The following is a 15,925-nucleotide window of genomic DNA, read 5'->3' as shown; positions in this document are numbered from 1 at the left end:
GCCGTCGGATGAACATAAAAGCCTCAGATGGCCCTTTGATAATCTGCCTCAGACCACCTCTTCAACACCTCATGAAACCACTCGGAGGATCGTGGCTCTCATTCAAATCCTTCCACTTGGGAACTCACACACGCGGGGGTCACACACAGGTAATTAATTTACAGATAACGAACGGTGCTCACTAAAATCTGGTAAACGGTCTCTGTTATGGTGAAGAGAACAAGTAGCTATGAGCTTATGTGTGTTCTCAAGTTGGGGGTTAAAGATGAATTGGTTTCGGCATCCTTAATAAGGCAAAAGCAGCAGAGAAAGAGAGTGAAATCTTGTATAAATAGTGTATAAATTAAAGCGCTTCTCTTATATAATACACTTTGTTGTTGCGCAGTGCACTCCAGGTGGTTCTGTGTTTTGATTTATTTTATCAGTGCACCTACTTCACTGCACTGTGCCTCTTCTAGTTGTACATCGGCTGGAAACTTCATACCCAAAATCACTCAAGCACATGTCGTTTTCAGCTGTGTAGGTGGAGAAAAATGGCATAAGAGACCGTCGCAGCAGCAGCAGCGGAGGCACAGCAGCTGCAGAGAACAACAAAAGCACACTTTAAACCAATAAATCACTGCATCTGCATTGTGATTGTTGTTGGAGAAACTTTTCCCTCTTTGCAAGACAGGTCTCAGTGTGAACCTCGTCAGTAATGTTTTGGTAGCTGAAAAAGTTCCCCAGCTGTGCTGCGAGTATCACAACACAATGCGGCAGGAGCTAGAAAGACACCGCACAAAATGGACCCGGGAAAGCAAGGTGAGTCACTTTGAAACTGCTGCTTTCAGTAGAAAGTTTCCAAGCAAGAAAACAAGCTTAAGGAGAAACTTTGAAGATGCAACTGGCAGACAGAAGAGAAGAAACTCTTGCATCGGCTGAGATATGGAGGGGAAATCGGGATCCTCTCGTCTTTTTACAGTCGGGGTAAACATTGCTTGTTAGAGCAGACCTGTGAGAGCTCAAACATGACATTTCAAAATCCAAAGCTGCACGCAGGAGTACTTTCGAAAAGCCGGAGCTACAGGCAGCACCAGTGACAAGGCTGCCTCCAATTAGGACTGTTTGTGAGAAAGTGTCTGAACCCGTCTCGCAGGGCAGATGAAAGTGGGTCAGAGCCACATATCTTTGTGGCACTGCACAATGGCAGGTAGCACACACAACTCACCAACTTGAAGTACGACAGATGGGGATTAAATATCTGAACTCGGAATTTGCTCTTACATGGGGGTGACAGTTCTGAATCCATTATCGGTATCAGCCACTTTGATGCTCAAAATTCAATTTCAAAACAGGTTTCTATTAGGAGATGAGCCACTCTGACTGTAGACTGCAGGTAATACTGCTATCATTCATTAACGCGTTTCAGCGCACGTAAACAACTCGGAGAGTTCAAAGGCACATAAGCTCAACATTTTTACCAAGTTAGACATTCCTGTGTGGGGAAAACTGTTGCCAGCACATCTCGTGGGCTTTTTCACTTCCCTCTCACATCAAAAAACGTGTACGTTCTGCATATTCACATGGCTGCTACTCGTGAGCTTGGAGAGGAGAGAGCTGAGCGCTGTTTAATGATGCTGAGCATGTCTCTTCAAGTGCACATCTGTGGAGGACAGCTTTGACCGAAATGACATCAGAATTGTGGTGCAGAAACCATTTGACATAATTGCTGATCCATAACTAAGAGGAAGCCTCTGATTCCTAATATGTGTTCAGCATCTCTGATCTTGCCTCTGTCCATATGTTTGGTAGCAAGAAGAGGGACAAAGTAAGTGGTTTAAACAAACTGATCTTAAGAGACTGTGCTATAAAGGTCACGTTGGGTTGCATTTTTGCATTTGCAAGTCCTGTTTTAAGATATCACTGCAGTGTTCATTGTCTTTGGTTTACATGTGCAGTTTTAGTTTTCTAGACATACTAGTACTGTGTAAACGTCTTGAGTCACCACTCATTTCTTTATATTTTCCTTTCAAAGACCCAGACACTCTTGTAGGTTTCTAAAGTGGTCTTAAGGAACAGTTCTCCATCCTTTCTGAAGGTCTTTCAGAGTTTTTCTTTGGACATTGGCTACTTTTTCATTCATTTTCAGTGCAGTACTTGTACCTGACTGTTTTCTGAATAATTCTTTTGTTTGTTTAGCCACTTGACACTGACCTATGAATCATTCAAGCATAAAAAAGGCACCTAACTCAAGGTATGAACCAGTATTGTGTCTACGTATAATTTTAATTTTAATTGTAATTTTGCACCAAAAAGGTGATTCCAAAGAGTTAATACTTGGCATATCTTTCCAATGTGTGCAATGTGTCGTTAAACATTTTGGTGAAACAGAACAAGAGCACAAAAGAAGATGTGGCAAAGCTGAAAAACTATCTGCAGCACATGAACAGTATCTGAAAGAAACGGGGGGAAAATCCAGGGAAGACCTGATGAAGGATCTGTGAGTGGCAGTGGATCCATCTAGCGTTCACTGAAGCTTCATCAGACATGATCTCAGTTTAAGGGCGGCTGTCAAGAAGCCATTCTTAACGAAGGAAAACAGGGCTGAGGTACGCCCCATTACACAAGAACTCAACTGAAAGTCTGTGGCAACGGGTCTTATGGAGTGATGATAGTAGTTTTTTTCAAATAGTTTTTTCATAGCATGAACACAGGAGGTACAACAGTGAGTTGTCAGCCAGTAGTGTTGCAGATTTTTAAAAATTGATGGACCTATGAATGCAGAAAGGTACCATCAGTTTTAATACCATCTGGAAAGTGTCTGATTGGCAAGAGCTTCATTTTTCATCATGACAATATCCCAAATTCACTGCCAATGCAGTAAAAGCATACCTGGACATAAAAACACAAAATCGAATACTATCAGTCATGAATCGGCCTCACCAGAGCCCTGACTTCAACATAACTGAAGAAGAGTGGGATCATCCAAAAGGCATTCCAAAGAAGAACACTGTGCCTAATTCCTATTATTCCAGCTAAATAAGAAGGGTGACTAAAGATTGTTTCCCCTTTGCATATGAATAAATATCTCAGAATTAAGAAAACGTGCTATCAAGAATTGAACGCCAAAGCTGCAACTACAAATCAAATAAGTAATTAGTCTATTGACAGCCGTTCACATCTGAAATGGCTATAAAAGTCACGGGATTGATTTTTGGTGGCTAACAAAGGTCAAAGGTGAAGCCTGTGGAGTGGTGTTATTTTCCCCACTGGATGTCACAGTGGTGAGGAATCACAGATGCACTGTGATACCACAAATGTTTACATGATCACACATAATTTTTTAAATTTTTACCAGTGTTTTTTGAATGATTTACCTTCACTTCTCTGCTTCAATCTGAGAAAGATACAAGTTAGAACGGACAGCTCTGCAGAGTCATGCAGAAATCACCCAGGACCTTTATAAGAAGATTACGTGTCTTACGTGGCCGGCTAATGTAGCACAGGCCACATGTGTGACTCTCACAGACATTAAGACATATTATCCAGGGGCATGTGTAGAAAGCAGGCACTGAGCCTGATATCACTGTGGTGGCGGACACGGAGACGCGCTATTCGACAAACGTGCACACACTCTCCATTTCACAGCCGTCATGTAAACTCTGTCCCACAGTGTAATGGTGTTTCACAATGAGAGCTGCTTATCGCGAGCTCTGCAAAAGTGAACCCGACTCCTTTCTTTGAGCCACACTTTGTAGACATCTTAAGAAACTGTTGGCATTGAAAATGCTGCTCCTTCCTAAATTGGTGGCAAATCACATGTACAGTGGAGCGTCTCAGCTCAGGAGAATATCGGATTAACAAGGCGTAGGCTCCAATGGTTCTTCTCATTAGTGTTTACAGTGTCAAAACATCACTGAACCCTCTGAAAGTTACCAAAAAGTGCTACTTTTTCTCAGCGGTGACGACAGAAACTAAAGCCTCTTTTTAGTAGAGAAAAGCTCCCAGATGTTGCATGTTGTAAATTTCTGATCACATGCTGGGAGCGAATCCAGTGAAAACTGTCTTTAGCACAGATATACATGCAGTATGCAGTGTCACTCCCATCCTTTAATGGCGTGCCCTGCATGTTAAAGAGAGGAACCCGGGAGAATCGGCTATATTTCATCACCACAGGAGCGCCTGCACTAACTAGTGATGCATATTTATACAGACTCAGAGCACACCAGATTCTTCTTTTGGCCGACGGTGCTGTGAGTGCCGGGGAGTGGGAAGCCTAAATGGAAAAGGTTAGTATTTGCTGAGACGACCCCTGCCTGAACTCGCAACCTTTTCTTCTGTATACTGTGTATTTGTATGTAGAGGTGGGTGGATCGCTCCATATATTGATAATATTGATACAAATGCTGGTAATGGTATCAATAATAGGATCAATGCCTGGTTTCTAGCATCTAAGTTCAGTATATAACCCACTTATTTATTTTATTTTATTTTATTTTAAGGAAATGTACACTATGAAAAATACCTTAACATTTTTGTGTTAATTGTCACGTCTATTTTATTTTTAGCCTATAACACATTTAAACAACAGAAGCTGACCCAAAGTGCTTTAGAGACAGCCACATCTACACTAAAGTTATCCAAAATACCAAGTTTCAAAATACATGAAAAACTGAAAGGTGTGTTTTTATTGTGTTAAATCGTTATTCTTAAGTAAAAAGCACAAATTGCAAATTGATGGTGGTGATGTCATGAATCATGACACGCTGGTCTCTCCTACACAAGCTGCCGTTATAGGTTAAAAGTATCAGTACTGGTAACGGTAACAATGACCCTGTATTTACTTACCATACCATACCAGCTTTATTTATAAAGCACTTTAACATAAAACCAGGGTTCACAAAGTGCTGTACATATACAAATAGCATAAGCCAAATAAAATAATATAAAATATTATAAAATAAGCATAAGCATAAGCCAAATAAAATAAAATAAAACATGTTAAAAAAAATTGAGTCAACCCCTTAAAGAGTGCCAAAGGCTTCAGCAAATAAATATGTTTTAAGAAGAGTTTAAAACTCAGAAAGAGATGAGCCCTGCCTAACATGCAAGGACAGATCATTCCACAACTTTGGAGCAGCTACAGCAAAAGCACAATCACCTCTAAATTTATACTTAGTTTAGTACTTCGTATCATTAGATGCCAAAATAGACTACGGCAGTAATTGTAGGTCCCTTGGGGGATTGATCAGGGCTCATCATAATTGCTTATGTCATGCATCAAATTTGCATTTCTTAGGTTTCTCACACACATTTCCACTCATGCACATCTTATGCCGCTGATCTTACTGATTTGCGCACATCATTAGTTTTGTATGTACGGTAAGTTTGCTTCATAAATTAAGCTGCTGAACAGTGTGCTCACCCTTTTGTTGTTGCCTTGTGACATTACTATCTTTCCGAGCTGTATCATAAATTATGAAACATTTCCAGCTGGGTTTTTATATCTGTCAAAGTGGCACTTTTCTTAATCTACACCCCCCCCCCCCCCCCCCCCCCTTTTTGTTTTGTTTTTTCCTTTTTGAAATACATACTTCTATATAAGTTTTCCATGTGAACATTGTGCTATAGCTGCTGTGCCACTGTGTCTCCTTCTCTTTCTGTTTCGTTGTCTTCTCTGTGGTGGATTATGACAAGATTATGAGATGAACACTGATGCTTTGGGAAGCAGCTCAGCGTTTGTGTAACTAAGGAGGAGAGGGGAAAAGAGGCCAGATGTAGTGGTTGTGCTGAGGCAGATATGCACATTCAGCACTCAGGCAGAGAGCTCAATGATGCAGAAACCACGGGAGGGACGTAAACGGCAAATCAGAAAATGCTCTCTAGGTGTACAAATATATTAATATCATTTTTCATCCGAGCAGTGCTGAGTGTTTTGTTGTTTTGTTTTTCTGTCCACCACTTGCAACTTCACTGTGTGTTTTTACCTTGTTTGGAACTTGAAAATCCATTTTGACAGATATGTGCAGCCACAACAGTTAAAAAAAGAAGAAAAAGGATGCACACAGTAATCATACAGATGCCAAAATGAGCAGGATTAGCTTCTCTGTGAAATCTGCTGTTGTTCATATCTTAAACACTCTCCTGGCACTTCAGTGTGTGCACACAGGAGATCGAGCAGTGACAAATTTAGCCGCTTTAAAGTGGTGGAGATGAGTAACTATTAAATCCAAGTGATGTGCTCGCTGAGCGCGCAGTATTCAGCTTATGTGCACCCACTTAAAATTTTGCAATAACCCCATGTTTCCTGTGAGGGCGTGTATGTGTTTTTGCAAGAGAGCAACAGGGAGAGACAGAGCAGATTAGGCAAAAGAGAGCAAGAGATGCATCAATTCAAAGTGTGAGAAATGACTAAAATCCTTACAAAATGAAACACTGTACAAACAGCAAAGCACTTTGTCCGGGAGACATGGAAACACAGGGGTTTGTGGTATTGCAGGAATAAATCGGTTTTGCTACAACCTGAAATAACAAAGCAACATCCAGGCTGGAACTAGTTTTGCTCTGGAAAGTGAAGCACTACCTTCTTTCTGAAAGGCATATAAAAGCCTGAGTTATACATAACTTTTTTTTTTTACTTTGGAAGTCAGTAATTGACAGAAAAAAATGTTACCTGTTTGCAGCTTTTTCCCTCCATTATTTTTTTTTACCAGTTTCTTCAGGCCTGAACTGCAAATCCAGACCATAGTTTGTGGCTCACTATAGTTTTAAACATTTAAAAGGGGATTATTACAACATGAATTTGAGAGTTTTGATATATTTTGCATGATTTGCATGTTCCTTCAGTGATAAACTCTGGTGACTTGGTATTACCAAACTACACTACATTCGCGGTAGGGTATATACACATCAGATGTCATGAAAAAAATAAATAAAATGAGATGAGTTTATTGCATTTTTCCATCAACCTTACACAGGTTTTGTAGACGCATGACAATTAAATTACATTTTAAATTTGTCCACGTTTGTCATAATCATGTGACTGGTCGTTACATGTTTAGTATACAGACTTCAAATAAAGATGGATATGGCAACCATAACATCACACGGTGGTTTGTGAAGTCCCACTGTGAAGGCTTAAGCTTAGATTTATTGGTTTAGTATAACTGAAAACCTCAAAATGCTACATGCTCATACATTGGCCTCTCACAACCCGAACTCCAAAGAAGTTGGTTTGCTGTGTAAAATGTAAATAACAACAGAATGTAATGAGTTTCAAATTTCAAAGACACATAAGAGAAAACATAAGAAATGTTTAAACTGAGATATTTTACTATTTCATCAAAGATATTACCTCATTTTAACTTTGGTGGCACCAACACATCTTAAAGAAGCTGGGACGAAGGGAACAAAAGTAAGTGATAATAAAGAGAATCAGCTGGAGAAACATTTTGCACCTAATTAGGTTCATTGGCAGCAGGTCAGTAACATGATTGGGCATAAAAAGAGCCTCTTAACTAGACTTTTTTAGAAGTAGCTGAATTGGCCTTACACCAACCGAAAACATTTGGCCCATCATGAAAAGACATGCATAACAAAGAAGACCAGGACTGTTGAGAATCCTATATCAGACAAGAATGGCCAACATTTCCTCTCTCCCAAGTCCAGCAGCTGGTCTCCTCAATTCACAGACGTCTACAGCATGCTGTTCAAACAGGGGACGCCGCACAGCATTAGCATACCTGCTAAACATTAGCATCCTGTGTTGCTGCCAAGTACATACAGCACAACCTCAGAGGGCCTCAAGTATAAACTGATAATAAAAAGTAATAAAAGAATATAAAATGTTGCTGGTTGTTGCATTACAGTAAGACTATATGGCTCGGGAAAGTTCAGCATCTACTAATTACACCATCTCGAGCCAATGAGCAAACTCCCACCACTCAACACACACCGCATTAAGTGAACAGCCATTGGATTATTGATCACCCTGAGGCCAAGTCTGCAAATACAGATGCATGTGATTCCTGCTCTCCCAATGACCTAAGGAGCATTATGCAGCTAAATTATGCACAACAGTGCAGTTCACAACACTGGACTACATATTTCAAACCTGGTTTGTAAAAATGAGTGAATCCCATCAACTAATAATTAACCTTTAATGAATTAGCAAGAGTGGTTGATCTGGAATGATCCAGCTGCTCTGGCCTGAGGCTCACTGTGATAGCAGATATACTGACCAAGAGATTAAGACACGTCCACTGGTCTCGGCTCTGCTGAGCTACTTAAATCCAATATAGGGATAAAAATAGGTAGGCAGATCTAAATTAGGCTTGTAATGACTCTGAGGAAGTGATTTTCAGTGCTGCTGGGGATATCCAGGGAGTTAAGTAGGATCAATAGAGTAAGTAAGAGTATATTAACAAGTGTGTAGGATGTATCACACAAATTTAGCAGCAGTGATTACATTGTTGGCATTGTTTAGGGTGTTTAATTCATCAGGAAAATGAAAAATAAGGCAATTTTGTATTTATCTTATCGGATTTACTGTTAGTTGTTTGTGATGTATGGTCAATGATGAACAAATCTGGCGTTTAGAGGAGGTCCCCTGACCTCTCTTAGCAAAGATAGGGGGATAAATCTCCACAATAGGAAGGATGAAGATATTCAGCTCTTGACATCTGTGGACCTACTCTGTGGACAACACTGCAGGCAACCTTGCACTGTGGCCGTCCTCACATCACTTTGGTCCAGTGGAGCAGAAAGGTGACTGAAACCACTTCATTGTGTCAGGACACAACATTCTGGCAAGGAGCAGAGCCTGAGCTTGTGGGGATTTATGCAAACGTAGCAATAGCACTCATGAGGCTTTTTCATTGCCACAAGCAATTTGAAGGAAAAAAGTAGGACAAGAATTATTTCCAGAAAAGTTGAGTTGCTCTGTAATTTATTCATATTTAATTTAAAAAAAAGTGAAGAGAACATAACAAATGTTGAAAATGTTGAAAATGAAAGGTTTTATTGTTTTTTGAAAAATGTGTTCCCATTTCATGCAGGAAATATTGACAAAAAAGTTGGAAGAAGGGCAGCAAAAGACTGGAAAAGTTGTGTAGTGCTTAAAAAACACCAAGTGGCATAAACTCACACATAGTTGGCAAATAGTAAGACATTTTCAGAGGGTCTTTTTCTAAATATAAAATTGCAATGAATTTGGAGATTTCAGCTTCTGCAGTTCATAATTTTATTAAAACATTTGGAAACTTCGGTGAGCAAGGCCAACAACAAATATTGAATAGTCGTGATCGTCGATCCCTGAGGCAGCACTTCATTAAAAATCGACAAGATTGCAAAGCAGAAATCACTGCATGAGCTCAGGAACACATTTCATAATTATTAAAAGTTCACTGCTTTATCTGCAAATGCATTACGCAGAAAAGCTCCAGAAAACCTGTTACATTCTTTGGGACTGAGGTGAAGTGGAAAAACAGTACTGTATGGAAGACACAATCCTCCAGTCTAAAGAGGAAAGAACCATCCAGTGTACTGGTTTGCATGGTATGGATAACTTGCATATCTATGAAGGCCCCAGTAATGCTCAAGAATATATAAGCTGGCACCACATACACGATATTGCCAAAAGTATTTTCTGCTGTCACACGTAGTTGAAATTGAGTGACATCCCATTCCTAATCTATAGGAATATGATATATGATGTTTTTATGTTCTTCCAGAAGCACATTTGTGATCAGACACTGATGTTGGACGAGAAGGCCTGGCTCTGTCGGGTTGAGGGTGAGGACTCTTCTTCCACCTCAAACTCACTCATCCATGTCTTTATGGATCTTGCTTTGCGCACTGGTGCGCAGTCATGTTGGAACAAGAAGATACCATCCCAAAACCTTTCCCTCAAAGTTGGGATCATGAAATTGTCCAAAATGTCTTGGAAGCACAAACATTAAGAGTTCCTGTCACTGGAACTAATCGGCTGACGCCAACTCCTGAAAAACAACCCCACACCATAATTGCCCTCCACCAAACATTTGGTGAAATGCAGTCAAGCAAGTACGGACCTCCTAGAAACTGCCAAACCCAGACTGGTCAAACTGGAAACCCCTTCCCTGAAGCTCTCTATGCACTGTTCTTGAGGCCTGTAGTGGCCTGTAGTGGCTGACTACAGAAAATTTGCAACTCTGGCACTGAGCATCTTAGCATCTGCTCACCCTGCTCTGTGTCCTACCACTTTATGTCTGAATGGGTGTTATTCCCAATCGCTTCCACTTTTTTTAATATCAATATAACAGCTGACTGCGGAATATTTAGCAGTGAGGAAAATTTCACGACTGGACTTGTAGCACAGTATCATGATGGAATCCAATGAGCTCGTGAGTGCAAGCCAGCAGTCAGTAGAAGCAGATACATATGTATATATATATATATATATATATATATATATATATATATATATATATATATATATATATATATATATATATATATATATATACCTCACATATACATTTGTGTGTGTGTGTGTGTGTGTGTGTGTGTGTGTGTGTGTGTGTGTGTGTGTGTGTGTGTGTAATACCATGGGTGTGTAGTAAAACAGTCCACCTCTGATCACCCACTGAAAATATCTGGATATATCTGTATCAGATAGATATATATTCAGATAGAATATAAAAAATACAACAAAGGTGGCCCTGAATAGTCTTGATGCATGTTCAGTCATGCAGGTAGGGACATCCCAGTGAGTTGATTCTGGTCATGGGGATGTAACATTTCAGTTGGAAAAACATTGCATCACTCATCCAAGGGGAGACTGAGAAAGTCACTTGGATGAGTGATGAAATATTTCTACTGAAACGTAACATCCCCATGACCAGAATTGAATTTCTGAGATGCTCCGAATTGTTAATTTACCAAAATCTTATATCACCCAAGAATGAAAATCTGTTTCACTTTCCAAACTAGGCCGACTGATTTCTCCAGTTCCCAGATGCAAAGGCATTTAATGGCGAGTGTTACTACAAGAAGAAATGATGCAACACGGTGGTAAACCTGCTCCTGTCATTTTTAAATGTCTTGTTGCTAATTCGATCGATTCAGAATCCACCAGTAGTTTTTATAAAATAATCAAATAAGCTTCGATGTCAAAGGTTTATGTGCCATTTTCAGGCAAAAATGGGGTTTAAACAATTCGCCGATTGCTGCGTTAGCTTTTTAATTCCCCACCGTGTCCACAACTTTGGAAGCAATGTTGTAAAAGCAAAAATGGGGGGGAGGGAAAGGAGAGTGAAAAGGCAACACAAATAGGTTAAGAATGTAGTGAATAATGCATGCAGCTCTGAGAAACAGAGGCTTCACTTGTCATTTATTCAGGGAAAAGTTAACGCTCTACCTAGAAGCACAAGTGGAAAAAATGCTGTTGGAACAAAAGGACAGACTTGCTGCAGTTTTACATGTTGTCTGCACTTCACACTTCTGCTGATCTGCAGAGGAGGAGAGACTTTTATCTCATAATGACGCAAATTATAAAACACCTAATTTTACAATCCTGCTGTACTTGTATACTAACAGCTCTTGTTCGTCATCCAAAAAGTGTTTTCTCACTGGATGTCATTTTATCTTTTTTTTCTATGAAAAAAATCACTATGCATTTAACCAAATCCAGCTCATTACAACACAAGACAACAGCCTGCAACTGTGATTTGCATATCTGTTAGATTAGTCTCTAATCTAATCTGTAATTATACCCACACTGACAGTTAACCCATTCATTGAAGCCCAATCAAGTAGAACTGGATAGTGGAAACACATCATACCAAACTCGTGAGACTTCTCATGGTCAAACAAAATGAGCTGAGTGAAACTGAGACAGGAAACAAAGAAAGAAGAAGAAAGAAGATATTTCTGGGTGTGTGTGGCGTCTGTTCAGGTCACAGTATTAAAATAACATCAACTAGAAAGAGAATATGGCTCACGCTATGAGAGATTAGCTGATTTTTGAGGTGAAAAGAAGCAAATATAGCCTGTATAGCAGATGTTAAAGATCGTCCTTTCTTCAAATATTTGTGCCTTCATTTAAGAAAAATAGTACATGATGAGAACACCCTGTGTAACATGTTGAGATGTAACCACAAATTTTTAGCGATGTTCAAGTAGGGATGTGTGAGAGCTGTTAAAAGTCTGCTTGCAGCAAAGGGAAAACCTAGGGAAGCTTGTTATAAATGCTGACAACTTTGCACTCCACCATTTCGTGTGTATAAGGTGACCTCTGACATCACAAAACCTGAAGCTTCAAAATGCCTGACGTCAAAGTGACTACATCCATCTTTTGTAATATTTATGAAACTGCATGATATTTATCAGGAAAATGTGTTGCTATGTCACTGCAATGTGCTTCTAATTGTTTCCAACCCCATAATTATTAATCGGCATCTTCATCTTTTCTCTCTGAGCAAACCTTTGGTGATCGTCGCCACAGTTTTAATTAAAATTGTCCACAAAAGTTGCTTCCAAATAATTTTGCTTTACAGATTTCCGCATTTGATTTCCGTGATGAGGATGTAGGTAGCATTTCCCTCTCTGATGTTTGTGCATCAACCCTGCACAGTGGAATGATACAACGACGTTGCTGCGTCAGCTAAACCTTCGTACAGCTGCTTCACACTCACGGGTGGCTTCTATTTTCTGCCCAGCAGACGTGAAGTCTTCTTGTTCTTTCAAATCCACATTGTGACTTTCACATGCATTAATGGCATTTCAGGCAGTGGAAATTGCAGGCTGGAGGCACTTTGATATCTTTTTTATAGCCTTTATAGCCAGTGGCCGCCGAGAAGCTGTATTTTTATATGGAAAGGTTGCTGAGCGTTTCTGGGCTTTTCAGGTTTACAGAGTGTTTATGAGCTCTTATCTGAAAGTATCTAATGCCAAATCTTGACCTGCCTTACGAATCTTAATGATTCAAAGTTTTAAGATGCTCAAAAACTTAACACTATCCCTCCAAAGGATGAAATATCCCATCAATCAGTGTTTCCACATTGTGTGATAGTGTTAAAAATCTGAATTTCTCGTCTTTCTTTATATATTCATAGTGAAGTGGTTTACACATTTAACTAGCAAGTCACAGATCTCCGTTAAATCCTGGGAGGTGACACAAATCCCTTTGGGGTTGCATCAGGAAGGGCATCGAACATAAGAAAAATAATAATCTGCCAAAACAAACAGGTGGTGCTACCTGCTGTGGCGGACCTTTGTTAATAAGCAGACAAAAGTAACTATTCATGGAGAGGTCTTGAATGATTAGTAATTCACGAGTCACTAGTAAATTGTTAATAGTGAAGTAATATTTGAGAAAAAAGTACATCAAAAACATTTCATCTTTTTAAATCTTTGCATGCCAGCCAGTGTATGCGAAGGCTTTGGCAGATTACATGCTAATAAATTGACTTTCTACATGATAAAAAGGCTGAGATCCACCGCCATGTGCTACAACACAATATAATCTGCTATTTATCATTCAATTTTTCCACTGTGTATGCTGATGATGAAAGGAAATACTGAATTTTATTGTGAAGGCTTGCCTTGCCTTGCTGCCATCCATGATCCAATGTGATAAGCACTGACACACCCTCTCCTTGTTTACATCCTTTTATACTGAGATGCCCTCCAGATAATCTACTGATTCAGGGCTATGAAGCATTTGTATTCTGCATACATTTGCATCTGCATACACATGTAGCTGTCATTATATGTTGGACTTATCCGGCGTTTTGTGCACACTGTTTGCACACTAATCCAGTGCATTCTCTGCTTGCCATAAAAACCTGAAACCAGAGAGACGACCAGCAGCTCAGCAGTTCTTAAAGACACTCATTTAGTGAAGATGCTTTCAGCCTCCTGCCTGTCTGAAGCAAAATATTAATCAAAACCCTGCAACCCCTTCACCAGTAATATGCTCTTATCAACGCAAGCCCGTGGATGCATTCAAACAAATTGCATTATTTATAAAAGAGTGCTCTCGTGTAAAGACAACTACAATTCACTGCACCACATCTGCATATCTATCTTCCCAAATAACTCCATGATTCAAAAATCCCAGCAGATGAACTCCTGCAACACAGCCTTGCTAAGTAACACGTGTCAAGAAGCATGAATTTTACAGCACAGGGAAATGACTGATGTGTTTCCATTATTAGCTCCACTAAGTGCTGTCTTAGCTGCGCTCGTGTTAATAACACTTGCTTTGAAACTCTAATCAGACGCCCCTCTCTGCAGGTGGTAATGACGAGAAACAAAGGCATTTAAAATTGATGTGACAAACCCGATACGTAGTATAAAGGCACATCTGTTTTGAAATCCGCCCGGGCTCTCCTCATTATCCTTCATAACACCGTGTGAAGAATCGCTATGCATTTAAGGCCGAGCGAAGGCATCAAAGGCGTTGACTAAGTTCTCGCTGCATGACTCCATGAGGAGAAATACCAGGCCAGTTATGGGAGGATGCAGCTGACACTTTGATTGTGGAGACAAGTCGATCTCTGCTCTATTTTTCCTCTTGGGGGAAATATGTATTCTGACCATGTTCGTTGCATAATAAGATATTACTTGAGCATGCTTTATAAGCAGCGCTCCAAGGTTGTGTTCGGTGTGTCTGCACCCCTGAAAATCTTGATAGATTCCCTTTTTAATAATTTAGCTATCAGTCTGAACTATGAGAGCTCCTCAAATAGTGTCTCACCCTGACAAATTCAGTTTCAATCATACTGTGAATAACACTGTGCTGCAAAGTATGCATTCAGATCTGCTACTTAAGACTGCAGAAATTACTAAAAACATACAGAAATATTAACCAGCACACCTGGTCTGTAAAGAAAGCTGTCAGTTTCCAGTTTCTCTTTGTGTTCAAGTACCTCTAAAGCGCTCTTTTAGCAAAGTGTAACTCCCAACACAGCTGAGCCACAGTCCCGGGTTAATCCCGCATGCTGTCCAAAAAGCTTTTGAAGCCACCTCCTTATAACACAAGTGCTGCACAAGTTAATCCTGCTGCTCAGAAACTTGGGCAGCACCACAATGACAGTCACACAGTTTGTCAAGGATGAAAAAAAAGGAAAAATATAAGATTGCTTCTTTCCTTTAACATCACCGTAACGTGTGAAAAGATAACCCAGTTTTGTTTTCCTGTCATCTCTTTGAAAACTCTCTGCTTTGTGCATGATTTAAGCCGTGATAATGCAATCTCATTGATGCGCCTCCAAGGCTCAGATGAATTAAAACAGCAGTAAGACTCAGGATGCGATTGTGTGGAATTGCTGAGGGTGGATGTAAGGCATGCATGTGATTAAAGATTTTTTTGGGGGGGGGGGGCGGGATATGGAGAGAGTGAAACTCACTGGCTTGCATGAGCTGTCCCTGGCGTCCAAACACCTGGGAGAAAGTGGCATGGCTGCAGGTGAGGGTGTCCTCCATGGCTGTCCCACTGACACACGCTGCTGAGGAGAAAGAGAGTGGGGGGAGAGAATGGGGAAAGGGAAGGTCAGCATCACTGCGTCACATTCAGATGGAAAAAAGAAGGAAAATGAATGAGGAGAACAAGAGACAAGGGCTTGCCTTCAGTTGGAGCAGCTGCTGACTGATCTCTGGTGGTGACTGCTCTTCTCTGGACCCGTCCTGTGTTGTTGCTGCTGCTGCTGCTGCTGCTGCTGCTGAGGAGCAAAATGCAGCCCCTCGCTGCTCGCACCAAAATGAGCAGAACTGCTCGCCGCACAGATAATAATGGGAGGGGGGGAGTGTATGTGTGTGTGTGCCTGCCTGCCTGCCAGCCTGCTTGTCAGCATGTAAGTCTTCGCGCACGAGAGAAAGTTCTGTGAATGTGTGCATGTGGGGCGAGAGAGCGATTTCAGGGTGGTAAAGCAGGTAACGCAGAGCTGTAGGCACACTTGCTCTG

General features: G+C 40.5%; 1 protein-coding gene across 4 annotated transcripts in view; it reads right to left on the bottom strand.

The window, feature by feature from the left end:
- The window catches only part of kaznb (kazrin, periplakin interacting protein b), a 137,771-nt gene extending 122,305 nt beyond the window's left edge, over positions 1-15,466 (bottom strand). For all 4 annotated transcript variants that reach the window (XM_076884110.1, XM_012918490.4, XM_012918491.5 and 1 more), the window contains exon 1: positions 15,372-15,466. In XM_076884110.1, the coding sequence (XP_076740225.1) occupies positions 15,372-15,447 (76 nt within the window). In that variant the 5' untranslated portion in view covers positions 15,448-15,466. The remainder of the gene's footprint in view (positions 1-15,371) is intronic.
- Between the last annotated feature and the right edge of the window lie 459 nt (positions 15,467-15,925).

Source organism: Maylandia zebra, linkage group LG5 (assembly GCF_041146795.1).
Source record: "Maylandia zebra isolate NMK-2024a linkage group LG5, Mzebra_GT3a, whole genome shotgun sequence".
Lineage (NCBI taxonomy): Eukaryota > Metazoa > Chordata > Actinopteri > Cichliformes > Cichlidae > Maylandia > Maylandia zebra.
Note: the sequence above shows the minus strand (reverse complement) of the source record. Positions and strands in the feature narration are given on the sequence as shown.